The sequence below is a fragment of the Bidens hawaiensis genome, unplaced genomic scaffold (genome assembly GCF_021521415.1).
Source record: "Bidens hawaiensis isolate Kalapana, Puna unplaced genomic scaffold, B.hawaiensis_p1.1 tig00013505_1, whole genome shotgun sequence".
NCBI classification, from domain to species: domain Eukaryota; kingdom Viridiplantae; phylum Streptophyta; class Magnoliopsida; order Asterales; family Asteraceae; genus Bidens; species Bidens hawaiensis.
Window position 1 is genome coordinate 602,003 of NW_027492146.1, and position 20,583 is coordinate 622,585.

At 36.8% G+C, this 20,583-nt stretch overlaps 1 protein-coding gene and 1 pseudogene across 2 annotated transcripts; one reads left to right on the plus strand and one right to left on the minus strand.

The window, feature by feature from the left end:
* Positions 1 to 234: 234 nt before the first annotated feature.
* Positions 235 to 8,745, minus strand: LOC143544293 (trans-Golgi network-localized SYP41-interacting protein 1-like; annotated as a pseudogene). The gene is made up of 9 exons (XR_013137225.1): positions 8,626 to 8,745; positions 7,335 to 7,593; positions 6,042 to 7,262; positions 4,127 to 5,567; positions 2,985 to 4,037; positions 2,323 to 2,900; positions 1,367 to 1,514; positions 1,193 to 1,274; positions 235 to 411 (listed from the first exon to the last, which is right to left on the minus strand). The product of XR_013137225.1 is annotated as a trans-Golgi network-localized SYP41-interacting protein 1-like (transcript).
* A 10,176-nt stretch (positions 8,746 to 18,921) lies between these two features.
* LOC143544250 (GDSL esterase/lipase At3g48460-like) lies at positions 18,922 to 20,573 on the plus strand. Its single transcript, XM_077036393.1, has 2 exons — positions 18,922 to 19,929; positions 20,013 to 20,573. Exons 1-2 carry the CDS (start codon positions 18,922 to 18,924, stop codon positions 20,571 to 20,573), a joined length of 1,569 nt encoding a protein of 522 aa, XP_076892508.1.
* The last annotated feature ends 10 nt before the right edge of the window (positions 20,574 to 20,583 follow it).

The following is a 20,583-nucleotide window of genomic DNA, read 5'->3' on the forward strand; positions in this document are numbered from 1 at the left end:
TATACAGATGAAATGTATTTCCATTTTTGTTACGACAAAATCACATTGCATCCAAATATATATTATTACATACGCGGGTCCCACTTCGTAGCCAACCAAACAACCAAAAGTCCAATAATTTATCATCACTAAATATTCTCCATGAACATGGATGCTTATGGTTTTGTATTCTCTGAATCCACAAAATCTGGTTGCAGAGAATTAAAAGAACACCATGATTGTCAATTTGTACATCTGTATAAATTCATAAATTAAAAACCTATCTGAAACATTGAAAAGCTACTTATTTATGGCACAGCTTGTCATGGTCACAAAATAGTGCCAAGAAGCCATAGGTGCAATACAAGCCAATAAGCTATAAGCCCTAACCGTGCCCTTGGTCGGCGCATCAAGGCTTGACCACCCGAGACCCTGTTCACAAGCAATAAGTAGAACCGTTAAGAACTCAGATTTGAGGTGTCAATTTCGACCTAGTTACTTATAAATGGTTTTTTTGGGCCGTGTTTTATCTCAAACGAGTCTAATAAGAAAAATAGCTAAAATGGCAATCGGCTGAAAGTTTCCCTCCCAACTTGTTTTATTCGATGATTCAGATTATTAGCGTAATAATATTGTTTTTGTAAATGTAACAGGCTAAAGTGTTTGTGGGTTGACCCATCACCCAAGGGGTGTGCATAAAACCGTCAAAACCGTCCAAAATAACCAACCCAAACAAAAACCGACGGTTTAGTTTTATTTTTCCGTAACAGAACTTTCGGTCTCAGTTATGCATGTAATAAAAACCGAACCGAATATATGGATTTTCATTTTTAATTTAGTGTTAAGCAATTTAATAGAATTTAATAAATAGTGTAATCTAAGTATTTTAGCCCAGACGTATTTTAACCATTTAATTATTAACTAACATTTATACTTAAGTCCAAATTCATTATTTTTGGCCATTTTTTTCTGCTCAAAATTTTCAAGCCCAAATGGTAAAACTGCACCCAGCCCAAACTGTAAACAGAATGTTTTTAAAAACTCAAAAACCGACTTCATTTTTTTATTCAATTTTAGCCCAAAACGGACCCATGCACGCCACCACCTCTAGGAACTAACCCAATAATGAACAATCCAGCTGGTAAAACATTGTTTCATTCCAATTTTCATCTGACAAAAAGGTGTATAAATTAAACTCAGTTAAAGCACTTACCATATTCCATCAATTCGATCTGCAATCATCTTCCCTTGAACTGGTACAAGACCCGTTGTATGAAGTGACTTGAATATATGACCTAAAAACATAAAATTTAAATAATTGTTCCCAGATAATGCAGTTTAATATAGAGTAAATGATTTGTTAAAAAAAACTCTTTTAAAGCAAAACCTTTATCTTCAACGGTTTCAGCTTTGTTAAGCAAACGGTCAGACTCCGAGTCATTGGTAATTGCAAGCTGCTCATTTGATCCCTTTCTTAAAGACCTCATTTGAGCAGCAGGGGGCACCAAAGGCAAACCTGCTTTCCCAACTGTAACCTGTAAGAAAAACATTATATAATAATTTTAGTTACAAGTATGATTACGGATTCTATATTATTTTAATAGTGATCTAGCTTCTTGAATAAGATGATTAAGAAGCTCAATGTCTAAAAACACACTTTGGGAACCTTTCGACCCATTTGGGCCATTTCTAGGCTTGTAAACGAACAGAACAAATCATGTTTATGTTTTCTCATTTAACTTTGAGCAAACGATCGAACATGAACAATTAAGTTTTCTTGTTCTTATTCGTGTACTTTAAGAAAATGAACATGTTCATGTTTGTTCGTTAATAACGAAAATTTAAAAAAAAAACGAACATAGCTGAACATAGAAGAACGAGCATAACTACGCAAACACCAATTAAAAGTAAAAGTAAACCGAACATCAACCTATTGAAACTAAAAATTAATAAAACTTTACTAAATTGTAATGGGTGATATCTTAAATTCATAAACTAGACTTAGTTATAATGGACCTAAGAAACTAAGTGAATGTATAAACGAACGTAAATGAACGTTCATGAACATAAATGAACGATTGATATATGTGTTCATATTCATTAATTTAACAAAATGAAGAACAAACTTTGTTCATGCTCAGTTCTTTTACATGCCTACCCATTTCCTTTAGCTAACACTTGATGTCTTTACAGTCTGAACTGTTACAGATCAAACATAACCCAAATCAACCCATTTGTAAGTAAATGGGTCAAAAATCCACCTCTAACTTAAAGCCATGTCAGCAGAGCAAGAAAACAATGAAATTGGGTATAAAGAATTCTAAATACAAGAATGATACATGCCTGATCATCAATCTCTGATATTTCTGACCCGGGAGAAAAGGAAGGTGATCCTACGACACCTCTTTCCTGTATCATGTCAGGCCCACTCGTCCGATTTTGAATAAAATCTTCCATTAATTTAACCTTGTTTGATAATTCTTCTGCTGTTTTCTGGGTCTCCACCAATTTGGATCTTGAACTTTGACCATCCAGAATTATGCCGTGAACAAGCCTTTCTAGCACTAAAAGCAGTCCCGCCGCATCAGCAGGCTTCTTGACTCCAATAGATTCATCACCTCCTAACTTTTGAATAATATTCTGCAACACATCTCTAAACTCCCCCTTCAAATGGTCAACTTCAAGGGTTTGTTTAGAAAGAGTTGACTGCAGGTCTTCTTTGGTGTGAGTCAACAAGGTCAACTGATCTAGCAATTCATTTACACTATCAATTACATAAAAGAGTTTTTCAACAGGGATTAAATCTTGGGCCTGTTTGTCTCCAACTGCAAGGCTTGGGAAAGGAATTGTGATGTCATCAATTTTTTCGAACAGGGTTTTTATTTGTGAAACTGATAAAAGAGCTTTTTCAGCATCGTCCTCTGCAAAAAAATGAAATATTTGATTAAAGAGATATGAATCAGAACAAATTCAATGGTATAAGTGGAATAGTAACAAAAGTTTACCATGATCTTTAACAGATGAAATACTTTGAACTGACAACTCGCGTTCTCTTTCATTCCACTTGTCCTCTTTTGCCCGATAATCTTCTAATCTGGAGCTCATTTCATTACAACTTTCTCTAGATGCTTCTAGTTCAGTCTCCAGTTTGAAAACTCTTTTTTGGAATGCATCGTTTTCGTCTTTGATTTTTTCATACATTGATTCGATTTTCTCCAATTCACCCTGTAATTCTTCGATTACTCCTTTTGACTTATCATGCATCGAACTGGTTTTCTCTAATTTAACCTGTAGTTCTTCGATTACTCCGTTTGACTTATACATCGAACTGGTTTTCTCCAATTCACCCTGTAATTCTTGAATTACTCCTTGTGACTTATCATACATTGAACTGGTTTTCTCTAATTCACCTTGTAATTCTTCAATAACTTCTTTTGATTTGTGATACATTGAATTCATTTTCTTTAATTCATTCTGTAAAGATTCAATTGTGCTGGACATGTTCTCCTTTACACTAACAAGTTGTTCCATTACAGTTTGAACGTTTCTAGCAGCAGATAAGAGCTCATCAGCAGCAACCTTAGCATCTGTTGCTGCCACATCATCAACTACTGACAACCCAGGAGACGATTTTTCCAGCCCAATGGTGGGGTCCGCTTGCAGCATATTCAAATCTTTGGTGACATCAGTACATGCGGACAATAGAACTTTAATGGCATTTTCCAGTGTTACCACTTTATTATCTTGCATTTCTTTGTCCGTCTGCATATTTCCACTTTTTGTTGCAAGGATGTCGCTTGTTGAACCACAAATGGAATAGTATTCCTTATTGCTTCTAGTTTTTTCAACAAAGACGCAATTATGTCATCGGTGAGTGCTGAGAAATTGCCAAATTGATTAGCAAGAATTTGGTTTTTAGTATTTAAGTTATCAAACGTTTTGCCAACATATGCACCAATACCCTCAGTATCTTCTGCAATAAAGTCATCATCAACCATCCCAGCGGTCCAATCATAGTTTAAGTCATCAGGGAAGAAAGTTGGTGATTGAAATTTTTCCTGTAAATTATAAGTTAGGTAAGGAGGAAAATATGAAATTAAATTCAATATATCATAAAAAATGAAAAGGGGGTTATGCTTTATTTTACCTCAATAGCAGGATGATATTGCAGCTGCTCTTTATCAAAACTATCCTTCATGTCTTTTAAAAGATGATCTATTTCTTTTAAGTTTTCGATTTTTGTCTCAAAACTTTGCTTGAACAATGAGAATAAAGATTCATCTTTCAACAACACCTGAAACTTTCCAAGGAAACCCAAGAGCTGTGGGCCCCATTTATCATTCACGACTGCCAATTCATGCCTACATGTACTCAGCTCTGTTTTTAGGGTTGAAATCTCATGTTCGGCTTCTTCTTTGAGTTTCTTCATCTCACTCTCTAATACAGTTCTGTTATCTACAGCCTTCTCATTTTCCTGTGAAAACTGAGATACATTTGTATTTAACTGAAAGATTGCATCTTCAAGGGACTTTATAGTCTTTTTAGCATCACCAAGATCACTAGCATGAAAAGAAACTTCCTCCTTAACCTTCTGTACCTCCATTTGAGCTGCTTCCTTTTCAGCTGTGAGCATAGAAATGTTATTTTCTGCATTTGACAATGCCTCCTGAAACTTGCTAGTTTCAGAAGTAATTTCATCCCTTGCTTTATGTAATTCCTCTTCAACATGACACTTGGCACTCTCTAATTCACTCTTCTCTTCAGTTAGTAAACTGATAGTTTTCTCTGAACTGGCAAGTTTATCTTCTAGTGATTTCAAGGTTTTTAGGGTTTCCACCAATTTGTTATTCAATGTATCGATTTCCATTTTCAGAGTTTCCACTTCTTGTTCTGCTTGAACCTTTGAATCTTCTAGTTCTCTTTTCGTTTCAGATAATTGATGTACATTTTTCTCTGAAACAGATAACGCATCTTCAAGGGATTTCATGTTGACCAGAACTTCAGTCAACTTGCTGGCGAGTTGGCTGGCTTCATCTTTTACATCTCCTAGCTCATGCTCTGCTTGAGCCTTGGCAAGTTGGCATTCACTTAAATATGTTGCAAGCCACTTCAACTTCTCAACTGGTTCTTTCAATTCCAAAGGAAAAGTAATATCAATGCCATTGATTATCTCAACTATATTCTGTAGCATCATATTGCTTTGAGCCAAAAACTGCCCAATTTGATTCCTTTCAGAGTCCAACTTAGCAACTTGATCCTTGTACTCACTCAATGCTGACTCTTGTTTCTGAAAATCAACCGTTAATGCCTCGATCTGAGTATTCTTTTCAGCCATTTGTTGTTTCATGTTCTCACGTTCTTGAACAAGACCCTTTCCTTTCTTGACTGCCATTGACAACTTCTCCCTCAATAAAGTTGATTTCTCCTCGGATCGTTGAAGATTTATCTGCAAAGAGTTCAGCTCATCTTTTGATGCATGAAGTTCTTCAGAAACCTTCACTAACTCATGCTCATATATCTTGGATTCCAGATTACTTACATATAACAAACTTTGAATCTTTTCAAATACTTCAATGTCCATTGGTGATAACTCAGGAGTAGCAGCCATCTGCTTCTTTTCCTCAACAATTTCTTCATACTTGCTTGCAATTTCTTGACGCCCTGCTTGCGGTGCGCGCATATAATGTATATATGTGTGAACCCACGGGTGGGCAAAAGTGAAATTGCACTAATTTTTGACGTTATTTTACTAATCTCGTGAAAATAACGTTAAAAGTGACGGAAGGTTAATCAGGCATCATGTGGTGGCGTTGATAGCCGAAAGACAAGGGTACCTGCACCAATCAGCCGGTGTCCCGATGATTGAGTGTTATGTGCCTTATATCCAAGGCTTGATGCAAAACTACTATCGAGCCGGGGGTCTCACCGGAAGCAGCCTCTCTATCCCTATGGGGTAGAGGTAAGGCTGTCTACATCTTACCCTCCTCAGACCCTACCATAGCTTTGTTATTGGCGGGATATACTGAGTACGATGATGATGATGATGATGATGATGATGATGATTGCTTGCAATTTCTTCTAACTGCTCTTTAAGATTGTATTTCTCTTGTGTTTCTGCTAACAATGATGCAGTTAAATGATCAATTTGTGCACTAGCAGCCTCTTTCATCGCATTAATTTCTTCATGTAGCTTAATAGACTGATCTTTTGCAAGATTATATGATTCCAATAGCCAGTTAAGTTGATATTCCAAGTTGGGAAATTGTGCAACTTCTGGTAACCCTTGAGAAAGAAGTTGTGAACATTTTTCAAGGACCACATCCCGTTGTGTAAGAGCTTCTTGCAGCGAGTTACTCAAAATTTCAGTTTGAGTCAACTCGCCTATCCTCAACTCAGCAGCCTCTAGAGCAGTTGACTTTTCTTGTAATTCAACTAAACATCTTTCTAATTCACTGGTTTTCTCGGCAACCAACTGCTTCAGTGAGTCACGCTGTTGGACCAATGCTTTCCCTTTTGTTACAGCCATGCTAAGCTTTTCTTTTGTATTACTATACCTTGTTCTCCTGTTCAACTTCACCTTTAAGTTTCTCGATATCTGCGTTTAGCAACTCGATTATTTCTCTGTTTTTGTCAAGTTGTTCCATTAACTGTCCATGTTTATATTCTAAAGCGGTATTCTTTTCATTAAACTCAAGTTCCTTCCTTTTTAGCTCAACCAACTCTTCCCTTACAGTAGGAAAAACCGTCTGCATGTAATTCTCCATCTGGAAATCTGGCTTAACATGTACCAAACATTGGGCAAGCATTTGAACTTCACAAAGAAAAAAATTGTAGTTCTTGAGTAAATAATCTGTGTTTTCTTCAAGATAAGATAATTTCCCACTAACAGATGTATCAGGCAATTCTGTACCACCAAAAGCAATTACAATAGAAGATAAAATTCTATCTACAACGACCTCAAAAGATGATAAATCTTGCAACTTTGACTGGTCATTGGCCCTAATCATAAGATCCTCAATCTCTTTATCCTTCATATTCAAGGTTGCATAGAGTTCTCTGATCGCGCCCTCAGACTGTAACCGCTCGTTTGCAGAAAACTCTACAAACTTGGAGCACTCATTTACCATCTCGCGCAAGGGCATACTGGACTTTTCACCATCCTCTGCTGTTCCTAATGTAGAATCACCAGCATTGTTTCCATCAACCAATGACTGTTGATTGCTTAGAGCCTTAAGTTGATGATGAAGATTGCTAACCTCTTTCATCAACACCCTTCTTTCTTCCTGCAAGAAAAGCTTAATTAGCATAACTGCAGCATATTAATGGTACAGAAAATGTGACAACCGACAACCCACCTCATAGTCAAGTGGAATAATTTCCTTTTCATTATCAAACACTTTATTTATAATATCTACTGAGTCATTCCTAAATGGTTGTTGGTGGGGCATAATTGCAGAACCAGGGGACCTTGCTTCATTAGAAACCAAGTCATCTGGACAATCTACAAACTCATCATGACCTGCATCTTCATGTGTTCTTACATCATGTGGCTCATCTTGTACAGCATCTACTCCTGTTATCACTACCCCCGTCATCCTGCTCAAGATGCTCAACCTGAAAACAGCTTGCTAATATTAACTTATCATCACAAATAGTAAAAGTGCATTACAGATATAAGTAAAGGATCCAATACAAAGTCTCCTTATCATACAAAGTGTAAGAACAATTTTGCACCCTTAGTTTAAGAAATCAATGGAAGAGATAAATGAAGAATGCCACAACACCATTTTTCAAACGTGAAAAGGCCTGGAGGGCAAAATTGGTATAGCCAACCATTGTTAACTTTTTTCAAGTCACCCCAATTTTTTTAAACATCTATAACTTTTCTATATGGCATTAGCATAAAAATTTTAAAAAAGATGATAACAATAAAAAAAACTACACCTTAAATCAAGCATTTTATTCTCTTCAACTTGAGTACCGTCTTACAACTCTTTTTTTTAATCTAATGTATTTAAAAACTCATATTTGATGCGCGTATGACATGCATGATTATGCACATCCGTTATTATGAAAAAAGGTTGCTTAATTATCATGTAAGTTGTGTAACTATATATATACAAGTCGCACAATTATGCATGCACACGTGTAATTTTCATACAGATTACAAAGCGGACGAAACTACCCTTGCCTCCTGACAACTCACAGATACAATAACCTAACAAATTTCACCCTAATTTCACTTTGCAACTAATTCAACCATTTACCTACCCTAATTTAACTTCCTAAACTAATCTAAAACTATGAATTAATTATTAATACAACTAATTGCTAATTAAAACCCTAGGTAAACACTAAACTACTACCTGATTTTTACAATAGTTTTTTAGCTTTGCGCATAACTATAAAGCGTAAAAAGTTAAGTTACCCCTTGCCCAGGGACACGTGTCGCCTCCTAACAACTCCGCTATGCACACTATATACACCATAACCAAACAACATTTACCCTAATTCCACTTCGCAACCAATTCAACAAACAAACTTTCAATCATCTACCATAATTCAGCTTCCTAAATTAATCATCACCACTATACAACCTAAACTTATCAATTAACACAACTAACAGCTAATTAGATGAGTAACTACCTGATGAATGGAAGTAGCATCATCGGTTGGAGCAGAATCAACTGACTCCACATGAACAAACTCGTTCTCTCCAGCTGTCGGACTACCCGTCACCTGCTCCATATCGTTATCCTCTTCCATTTCTGTGAAATCAAATCAATATCATATTATAATATATTAACTATCAGATCTGCAAATTGTTAACCTAATGCGTTGAATTAGACGAAGCTGAAGCAATTAGGTTAAGAGGTTACCTGATGAAGCATACGATTATTATTAGGATCTAAAAATGGTGTGAGATTTGGGGGTTTGTTGTTGGTGATCTGTTTAAAGAATGAGACGGTGACGTTTTGTAGTGTGCGTGTAACGCTTAGTTTGTTTGTTTACCTGCAAGTGATGATAACTTGATTGACACGACGTCGTTCCGACTTTATTATTATGTTATGGAAATGGGGAAATCGTTGTTAACTATTTGTTATTTAATCAAGTCTAAAAGCATTTAATGAACTCAGTATCAAAGTCAAATGTGGAAGCATGTGTAGTGGTTGGAAGCTAATGTGAGTAAGTAAATCGGTTAATTGAACCGACTCGAAAATCGAATTAAAACCGGTTTGTAATTTTCTTCATTAAAATCGGTTTATGTAACCGATTATCTGACCAATCATACATAGCATTTTTTACTTTGTCAGAAAAAATTCTCTTAGGACCCATTTTAACAAATAAATTAATTAAATCCAAATTTTGAAAAGATGAATAAACAGGTTTATATAAAAATAATGCTAGAAATATTTTGAAAGAGACTATACTGACTGAAAAACACTGCATATTTACAAAATTCGTATCAATCTATTGGCACATTGGGACGAAAAGCGGGGGATACTATCAACTTGTTCCGACCTGAGATAATAAGTTTATGAGCTTTGTCTTACTTCATTGTCGAGAAACGAAAGAAGACTTTCATCTACAAGTTTAACTCAGACGTAGCTACATTCTTTTTTTGGTGTGAAGCAGTGTCAAACCAAAATACCCAATAGGCCAATAAGCATTAGCTCTCCCTGAAAAAGAGGTGATCCAGCCACACCTTCCAGTACGGTTACCGGTTAAAACTGAAAATGACACAATATCTAAACCTAAATGGCTAAATTACAACCTTTTTTTTATAATCAAGAGATTATAGCTCTTATCATTTGAAAAGTTTTGAAACTAAGACTCATACTAGTCCTACCAATGTCTAGGTTACGATATTATTTCATCCTCTAAGGCTATGGGGTATACTCTAGCCCTCTTAACTCTACATAAGCATCACATCACTCATTTTTCTCTCTTTCACTTCATCTCACCCAAAGAAAATGGTTTAATCTTTTTAACTCCATCTCACTCATATTAATTGTTAATTTAATTTATCGTTTTTTGCCTTTTAACTCGTGAAAAGCATAATTCATTGCCTCTTTTTAACAAATATAACACAAGTGATGAGTAGTTTAATCCATTGTAAAAGTGTCATGTTATTTTAATTTATGTCGAGGTTAGAGTACATCCGATGGTCTAAGAACAAAAAAGATTTTGGTCAAAATGGTATTTTTGTGATTTATCTTTTTTATTCATTTTATGCATGTATTTGTTATTTATTTTTTTCATTCAATTTAGATAAATTGAATTTAATTAGTTAGTGCTAGGAGCATTCCTAACTCATTCCTTATTTCTATTATCATTCGTTCATTCACAGGTCTTCATTTTGTTCGTCTCCACCATGTCGATCGGTGACTTCAATAAGAGTCTTCAAGGTACCTTCTAACAACAATCGTTCGGGTCTTATTTGTATCTATGTTATTTTATAATTCATATAAACCCTAAACCTATTTTACTCTTCTCTACTAATGAAACCCCTGTGTATGCAAAAATTAAGTATTCTTCGTCAGTGCAGGCGGTGGCTTTGTTGATGGAATTGATAAGATCAGGAGGTTTCCTGCAAAAAATACTTACTCCAAGTTTTAAAGGTAATTCGTTTTACCCTAATAAATTTTGTAACTATGTTTATTTAAAGCTTCATTTTTTTTCTTTTATTGAAAACACTAAATAGTTTTTTAGTTACTTTTTCTTGATTCGATGATTTCATATTAGACTTTGGTTTGTTTATATGATGTATCTGATTCATTAAATTGCTTATCATATTGCAGCTTAGTATATATAAAAAAAATATTTAAACAATTTACTTAATATCATCAACTCAGGCTTCTAATTGTTTTTGCATCTGCATTTTGAATTTATAATTGGATTACATTTTAACTAACAAACATATCATATATCATAATACATAAACCTCTAAAAAAATGTGTAGAAGGGCATAAAAACTGCACAATTCGGTAGCTGCAAAGAGGATTGAGCTCAGTCAGTTGAGATTGATGTTAAAGGTTTACTCGGATTTAAACCAACAAGTAAGACATTTTATTTTAACTTATTTTTGTTCTTTCAGTTAAAATATTTAATTGTGACTTATTTGGTTCATATAGGCTATCTTAATGAATGGGCTAAAGTTGAATTTTGGTTAATTTTCAGGTGGATAATCAATCTGTGAAGTCGTCACTTCGATCAGCACTCTTAAGTAATGCAAATGACGGGGTCCACTATTGTCACACCCCGAATTAGGGTCTGGATGCGACGCCCGTTAGTTGGTATCTGTTTTGAAAATATATCAGAGTTGCGGGTTATTAGCGGAAGTCTTTGATTATAATAAAATATTAATTTATTTTGAAAATCTCTTGGATATAAATATCCAAGTATTTGGTTTACAAATCTTTGTTTATTCTTATTTACCATATTTTATTTATTTAAAACTGAGCCATCTCTACCTGCGAGCATCTAATTTCAAGAGTGACTCCTATGCCCTTGCTACCTATGCTATTCTTGTTTTCCTGTAATGAGGGGGGAAATACGTCAGCGATATGATGGTGAATCGTTGGCTCTGAAAACGTTTAACTGAAAAGATAGTTTTGGAACAAACTCAGCAGAAACGTCTCTTATTTCTGGGAACTTGTGCCACTGCCATAGACACAATTATGGTTCTCCAAGAACTTGACGTAGGCTGTCGCGGTCTACTAAAAAACAATTAATTTTAAAACTTAAATACCTATAATAAGTACGGGTAAGTAAGGTCGTCTCCTCAGGGACTCAAGGAAAGTGCAAGTTTATTTAATTTATAACTAATTATTTAATCTAAGCGGACAGACGATGTCAAACGGTTTTTAGAAAAAGATTTAATTAAAACTAATGATTACTTAAAAAGATTTGTAAACAATATTAATAAAAGCATTCATTCTAGGTTTGGTTAATGTGACATTCAACTTAATCCCAGATTCGATCATATTGATTACGCAGTAATTACTAAACCTAGTAGTTGGATTGTGATGTCAAACGATACCCTAACCGAATTGATGACACAATGAAACTCGATTTACCTAATCACCAACGTATGTTTGTTAAAACCAATTAAGAGATAATATTTGATGATAACTAATCAATGACACAAGAGCTTAAACCCTAAATGTTGATGAACACAACCAAATAAATAATGCATTAATTAATAATCCCAAACACAAATTGTTTAAATAATCAATCATAAATTAAGCAAGACTAAGGCAATAACTCAATCAAGCTCATAAACATTAAGCATACGAATCTGGTCAGAAGTTAAAATACACAAAAACCTACCCTAGAATGAACAAGAAACTTAGCCAAGCATCGACATATCGATTATATCACTAATCTTGATGAACATGCAATCCCGAGATGAACCGGAAGCCTTGGAATGATGGAAGATCGTCCTAAGCAGCCTCTTTTGCCTCTGGAAGTCGTAATTAACCGAATGGGGAGGTTAAGGGGTTTATATAAGGCAAACCCTAAATTTTGGCCGACTTAAGCATCTTCGTGTATCGCTAAGATGTAAGGGATGCTTCTTCGCGTATCGCGAAGGACAAAATAGTCGCGGCCTGATTTCTGCAACTTCGCGTATCGCGAAGTTGCCCTTCTTTGCATCTTCGCGTATCGCGAAGATGTAAAACTTCATATTTTTTATTGGCACGTACTCTATATAGTGTGACAGGGCTTACACCGTCAGAGCTTCGGGGCTTGGCACGTACTACAAGATTGGCACGCTTCTCGAGATCGGCACGCAAAACGATGCAAACGTGTGAAAAGTGAAGTGGTTGGTGTGAGTTGAAATGTGCCGAACACCCCTCTATTTATAGCCGTAATTCTGCAACTTCGCGTATCGCGGAGTTGCTTCGCATATCGCGAAGATGCATTAGCTTCGCTGAGTCAGCAGTAAGGTTTCCACGTGTCACCAGGTGCTGCCACGTGTCTCCACGTGTCACGCATGCAGAAGTGCAGCTTTGTGTATCGCGAAGATGTAAAATTAATTTCAGATTTTCATTTTAGTCCTTGCACTATCCAAAAATACTAAAGCGGCCCTTATGCGGCTCGCGGGCGAAGTGCCAAGTGCGCCATCAAAACGATGCAAACGTTTTGATTGGTCGGGCGGCACTTCTACTCTATATAGTGTGACAGGGCTTACACCGTCAGAACTTCGGGGCTTGGCACGTACTACAAGATTGGCACGCTTCTCGAGATCGGCACGCAAAACGATGCAAACGTGTGAAAAGTGAAGTGGTTGGTATGAGTTGAAATGTGCCGAACACCCCTCTATTTATAGCCGTAATTCTGCAACTTCGCGTATCACGAAGTTGCTTCGCATATATGCGTTAGCTTCGCTGAGTCAGCAGTAAGGTTTCCACGTGTCACCAGGTGCTGCCACGTGTCTCCACGTGTCACGCATGCAGAAGTGCAGCTTCGCGTATCGCGAAGATGTAAAATTAATTTCAGATTTTCATTTTAGTCCTTGCACTATCCAAAAATACTAAAGCGGCCCTTATGCGGCTCACGGGCGAAGTGCCAAGTGCGCCATCAAAACGATGCAAACGTTATGATTGGTCGGGCGGCACTTCTACTCTATATAGTGTGACAGGGCTTACCGTTAGAGCTTTGGGGCTTGGCACGTACTACAAGATTGGCATGCTTCTCGAGATCGGCACGGAAAACGATGCAAACGTGTGAAAAGTGAAGTGGTTGGTGTGAGTTGAAATGTGCCGAACACCCCTCTATTTATAGCCGTAATTCTGCAACTTCACGTATCGCGAAGTTGCTTCGCATATCGTGAAAATGCATTAGCTTCGCTGAGTCAGCAGTAAGGTTGCCACGTGTCACCAGGTGCTGCCACGTGTCTCCACGTGTCATGCATGCAGAAGTGCAGCTTCGCATATCGCGAAGATGTAAAATTAATTTCAGATTTTCATTTTAGTCCTTGCACTATCCAAAAATACTAAAGCGGCCCTTATGCGGCTCGCGGGGCGAAGTGCCAAGTGCGCCATCAAAACGATGCAAACGTTTTGATTGGTCGGGCGGTACTTCTACTCTATATAGTTTGACAAGGCTTACACCGTCAGAGCTTCGGGGATTGGCACGTACTACAAGATTGGCACGCTTCTCGAGATCGGCACGCAAAACGATGCAAACGTGTGAAAAGTGAAGTGGTTGGTGTGAGTTGAAATGTGCCGAACACCCCTCTATTTATAGCCGTAATTCTGCAACTTCGCGTATCGTGAAGTTGCTTCGCATATCGCGAAGATGCATTAGCTTCGCTGAGTCAACAGTAAGGTTTCCACGTGTCACCAGGTGCTGCCACGTGTCTCCACGTGTCACGCATGCAAAAGTGCAGCTTCGCGTATCGCGAAGATGTAAAATTAATTTCAGATTTTCATTTTAGTCCTTGCACTATTCAAAAATACTAAAGCGGCCCTTATGCGGCTCGCGGGCGAAGTGCCAAGTGCGCCATCAAAACGATGCAAACGTTTTGATTGGTCGGGGCGGCACTTCTACTCTATATAGTGTGACAGGGCTTATACCGTCAGAGCTTCGGGGCTTGGCACGTACTACAAGATTGGCACACTTCTCGAGATCGGCACGCAAAACGATGCAAAACATGTGAAAAGTGAAGTGGTTGGTGTGAGTTGAAATGTGCCGAACACCCCTCTATTTATAGCCGTAATTCTGCAACTTCACGTATCGCGAAGTTGCTTCGCATATCGTGAAGACGCATTAGCTTCGCTGAGTCAGCAGTAAGGTTGCCACGTGTCACCAGGTGCTGCCACGTGTCTCCAAGTGTCATGCATGCAGAAGTGCAGCTTCGCATATTGCGAAGATGTAAAATTAATTTCAGATTTTCATTTTAGTCCTTGTACTATCCAAAAATACTAAAGTGGCCCTTTTGCGGCTCGCGGGCGAAGTGCCAAGTGCGCCATCAAAACGCCCGTGTCCGTGCGCGTCGGGTGCTTCGCACCCCCCGCTAGGACTATAGAGAGTGATTAGCCACATTAAAACATTTATAGGGAAACTTGCTTCCTTATAAAGAGCTTTCATTTCTTTTTTGTTTCCATGTGGGATGAAAATTATCTTCGTTATTTATATCATGTAGAATCCTTCCATTTTCTTTCATCTTTCAATGTGGGATGGAATTTCCTTATTTTCTTAACATGAGATAACTTGATTTTTTTTCTTATCACATTTTTCCGTTACTTGACGTGTGAATATTTTTAATCTTTCAACTTTCAAGGTTGACATTTTAAGTTCAAAATAATTATGGAATTTTATAGGATGTTACAACTACGTAGTACTCTATCAAGGGTATACAAGTTTGTATGTGAATTTTGTTAACTGGTAGTGTAAAATAATATCAGTTAATAATTCTTCAGATCTGTGTTTTGTGTGTAACAGTTGAGTCACTCAAATTAGGGCTTCTTATCATCCGATCTTCACGACACCGACTCGATCCTGTCAATGCTAGGTACGCGTTCAATTCCTAGTTCTTTTGGTCGTCGTTTGGTCGGTTGTGGTTTAATATATATGTGGAATTTTTTCATTTACATGTTTAGTTTATGGTATAAATGATGGGGTTTTCTTGAATGTGATGAAAATTCGGTTAGTTTCAGAGTTATAATTTTCAATTCAGGCTAACAAGAAATGAAATTTACTGATTATTTGCATGATTTAAACATTAAAAAGTTAGAACAAAAAAGAAGTAGGTACATTTTTTGTGTTGTGTTCATATTAAAGGGTTTTGTTTTCATAGGTTTTCTTCCTTAAAAGTACAAAAAACAGAGAAACACATCAAGGAAGTTCACCTAGAGTTTTGTCATTAAAACAGACTAAACAATTAATATTTAATTAACATTTATGATAATTCTTGATTAGTACATTCTATTGTTGTTATTTCTTTATTTAGTGATTCACAAGTATTATTTCATCATTCAATAGTGTGATCTTGTATTCTAGAACAAATGGAAGTTATACTAATTCTTTATTTTATTGAATATATTCAATAAAATTGCATCTTTTGTTAAAAGAGAAAAACATATTAGAATACTCCTGCTGCAAATAATATTTGTTCATTTTTCATCCCATCTACAGTTATAAACTCAAACTGGTGAGATTTCATTTTGATCCTAATATGTTCGGTCCTCACCTCACAATTCTTTCACTCTTTATTGTTGTAGCTTGTTATTTTATTTGATGGTGTTTTTCTTTTTTGAAAGTGTAACTGATTGATTATATGTGTTTTGGGGATTTAGATGTTAAATATAGATGGTCTGGTGACTATTTTAATCATTTGCGGTACTTGGATGGGTCTGGCGGGTTTGCTATGGTGAGTCGTGTTTGGGTTAAAAAAAAATAATTTTTTGTACCAATCAAAACAAATTGGTGAGATCTGGACCGCCACCAAGTCGAATGAACCAATTCTGGAGTGTAATTCAAGCTTTAAATAGTAGGGGTAATCACAGTCCGGCTTTGATGGGTTTTAGGTCAAGCCATGAGACAAACCGTTAGTAACGGTTTTTGATACCGAAAACCGAAACCAAACCGTTGAAAATTAAAACCGATTTGAGCTTTATAAAATATACATGCTTTTGTATGTATATGTATCTGCCTGTTTGTGCACCTATGCATTATAAATTCTGAAATTAATTAAGCATGCGGTCAAAATATAAGTTTGTTATAATACTTTTAGATTATAAATGCTTAGACCTAATAATACACACTTCTATATTACTTAAAAGGAAAATCGTGTTGTATAGACGCAAGATGGTATGAATTAAAAAGCCAAATCGTGTATCACACTTGATTAATAAATAATAAGAACTGAAATCTGATCGAGAAGGTAAGTACACTAAATTTGTTTCAATAAAAAATAGGCCTGTTCAAAGGGTAAGACCCTACCCTTTTATCTAATACCTTACCCGGACCGTTTACCCTTTTATGAAGAAATGTGTACCCGAGACCCTACCCTGTAAACAATAAAAGGGTCGGGTATTAATAAGGGTTTCAAGGGTCCAACCCTTTACCCTTTAAAGCAGTAATCGCAGCTCATCTTCTGCATTTACTAGCTGCATATATCATATATGACTTTAATATATAAATCCTAGAACAATTATACTTTCATTTAATAACACAGTAAACTCTAACTTCAAAAGTTTATCAACCATTTAAACCGATGCAAATAATATTCACATTCACAAATTTCATGTAGAGAACAATTCAGTGATTTTCGGATATATATTATATGTTTCCAATTAGTAGTATGGCCTTTTATTTTTATTTTTATTTTTCTTAGTAGTTGGAAAATTTATGACGAATCATATATAAAATACAAACCTCTCATACATTTTAGATTAATCACGAAGCTGATGTATATCTAGAAACTAGTAAACGGGTAAAGGGTCTGAAAAAGGGTCGGACCCTTGAAATCCTTTTACCCTTTAAGGAGAAATTTAAATACCCTTTACCCGACCCTTACTATATATTCGGGTCTAATTAAGGGTTTTACAAGTCGGATAAAAGGGTTTCAAGGGTCTGACCCTTATCTTGCTCACCCCTAATAAAAAGAGAGTGACCTTCAAGCATGGATTCAACGAACATAGAAATATTCAAATATTAATTTATAATAAAATCTTATGGTCCCTTCCGGTTTTATACGGACGGTTTCTTGGTTTGAACAGTGAATTCACGGTTGGGGTTTGAGTCATAACCGACCGATTTAAAGCATGTAAATTTTGTTTGGGTTAAAATGAGTTTAACTAAGTAATAGTTTGTGCATGCTTCTGCTTTTATACTTGTAGATGAGGTTGATGCTATTGTTGGATAACAATGACAAGGCGATTAATATTTGATGCATTAATAGCCATGCCATACTTGATGCATTCTTATTTAGTCCAGCACATGGTCAATTTATCTTGTATTATCAAGAGTTACAAGACGAGATTACCCTAAAGTTGTTATTTTAGATAGTGATGGTAATCTTTTAAATACAACAAAATAAGTATTTAGAAATTTGTAATAAATTTTTAGTTATTTTTATCATCTTTTACTTAATATTTAAGTTACTTGGTTACAAATTTATTTGATTTTCAAAATTTCATAATTGTATTTATTAATACGTTTTAAGAATTATCTTTTCAACCCGTGTGTCACACAGACATATAGGCTAGTTATCTTATATAATAATTACCAAGCTTGGTGTTGCTAAGTCATAATTGGACAACTTGGAGGCATCTTATTGGTCATTGACATTTTTTTTAATTTTGGTACCGTAACTAACATAACAAAAACCGACCGAATTCGCGTGGACTCACAACCTCAACGCCTGATTTTACCCCATTGGTTCACCTTAATTTTTAGTATTTTTCAGTTTTCTTAGCTCCGATACCATAGCGAAAGTAACAAAAACCGAACAAACTCGTATGAGTTACCGTCTCAATGCCAGAAACCGACAACGCTTGGATTTTACCAATGTTCGGGCTTTACCTACTTGCTCTGACGCAATGCACCGGATGAAACTCTCGTTTTTAATAAACAATAAAATGTATACTTAACATTTTAGATAATTTTAAAATAGACAACAAACTATATATCCTTCCCTAATTACCTTAATAAAGAAAACTAAGTTGTAATATCAATAAACAACCAAGTTGAATTATTAATAAACCTCACAATTTCTACTCAAAATAGTGAGAATCACCCATTTTCATAAACAATAATCTAGGATTTTAGATTACCATATAATTGCACACCACCATTTTACACAAAAGCTTCATAATCAACCAATTTTGACCTTTTGTTGTTCCTATAATCAAGAAACTAAGTACTATAAAAAGGAATTGACTGTTAAAAAAATATACCAAAGATTTAGGTTCAATTTACACAAACTCAACAATGACGAGATTCAAATGTAGCTGTCTCCCTCTCATGGTTGTACTTTTGTTGTTAATCATATATCCCGCATTTTCACATCCACGTGAACCGAGAAAAGACTGTCCCCCACCAACACCAAAGGTCCCGAGAAAAGAATGTAAAGATTGTCGCCCACCAACACCAAAGGTCCCGAAAAAAGAATGTAAAGACTGTCGCCCACCAACACCAAAGGTCCCTAGAAAAGAATTATCACCACCGAAACAAGACCCACCGCCTCCAGAGGAACCGAAACAAGACCCTCCGCCACCAGAGGAGCCGAAACAAGACCCCCCTCCGCCAGAGGAACCGAAACAAGACCCTCCTCCGCCACAAGAGGAACCGAAGAAAGACCCTCCGCCACCAGAGGAACCGAAGAAAGACCCTCCGCCACCGAAAACGCCAAAACCGGAAATAGACCTACCACCAGAAGAACCACAAAAACCGACCCCATTCCATAACCGTTTCGAAGGCCATTTCTCCGCCGTCATAGCTTTCGGAGATTCATATACCGACACCGGAAACGCTCAAGAGTTAGGCAGTCTCACTTTAACATTTAAGGATACTCCGGAGTCGCCATACACCAACAGGTTAAGCAACGGGCGTCTAGTTATCGACTTCATAACCGACTCCCTAGGGTTACCGAACATACCACCCTACCAATCAACCAAGGCTAACTTCACCACCGGTGTAAACTTAGCCATAGCCGGAGCCACGACTGTAGCCAACGACATCTTTTCGAAGCTGGCTCGAGTCTTTCTATGGAAAGGCACGCCGTTAGGCATCATGACCGAGATGGATTGGTACAAAAAGTATCAAATAGAACACTTATGCAAAGGGCTGGATAAAAAGCAGTGTGAAGAGAAAATAAAAACCGTGTTATTTTGGGTCGGTGAGATCGGTCTCAATGACTTCACGCGTGCGGTCGGATCCAAGATTCCGCTTCAAACAATCGCAAGGTCATCGGTTACATACACATCCGAACTCATTCGGGTACGTATGTAATGCAATTGCAAATAACATTACATTCATATAATATGCTATTAGTCTGTTACCAACATAATATTATTATACAGACATTAATACGAAACGGTGCAAAGAACATAGTAGTTCAAGGTTTACCGCCCCTCGGTTGTCTTCCAATGGACATCTCGTTAACCCCGATAAGCCTACGGGACCGGTCGGGCTGTTCGCTGATTATAAACTCAGCAGTAATAATCCACAACCAAATCCTGCAAGCTAAACTAGAACTATACAGAAAACTGTACCCGGACGTTACAATCATATACGCGGATTCTTGGAAAGCGTACTACGAGATTGTCAACAACCCGCAAAAATACAAGATTCAAGAAGTACGTAAAACCTGTTGCGGGTCATCCATGAAACCGGAAGACATGAACTTTAATATGCAATCGTTCTGCGGGTCGTCGGGTGCTACCGTTTGCAGTGACCCGAGCCAGTATGTCAGTTGGGACGGGATTCATCCAACCGAAACTATGAACTATCACATGACCGAGCAATACATAGATCACGGGTGTTGTCAACCACCTTTTGATGAGCTCATGAAGAAGAAACCCGGACAGAAATCTGCTCCGAAACCCGATCAGAAACCTGCTCAGAAACCCGCTCCTAAGTGACCGACCCGGT

What these genes read in the sequence shown, in the direction of transcription:
- LOC143544250 (XM_077036393.1), top strand. Translation starts at nt 18,922, where the DNA reads ATGACGAGATTCAAATGTAGCTGTCTCCCTCTCATGGTTGTACTTTTG. An exon ending in ACACATCCGAACTCATTCGG is followed by an intron (nt 19,930 to 20,012) that starts GTACGTATGTAA and finishes ATTATTATACAG; the next exon opens with ACATTAATACGAAACGGTGC.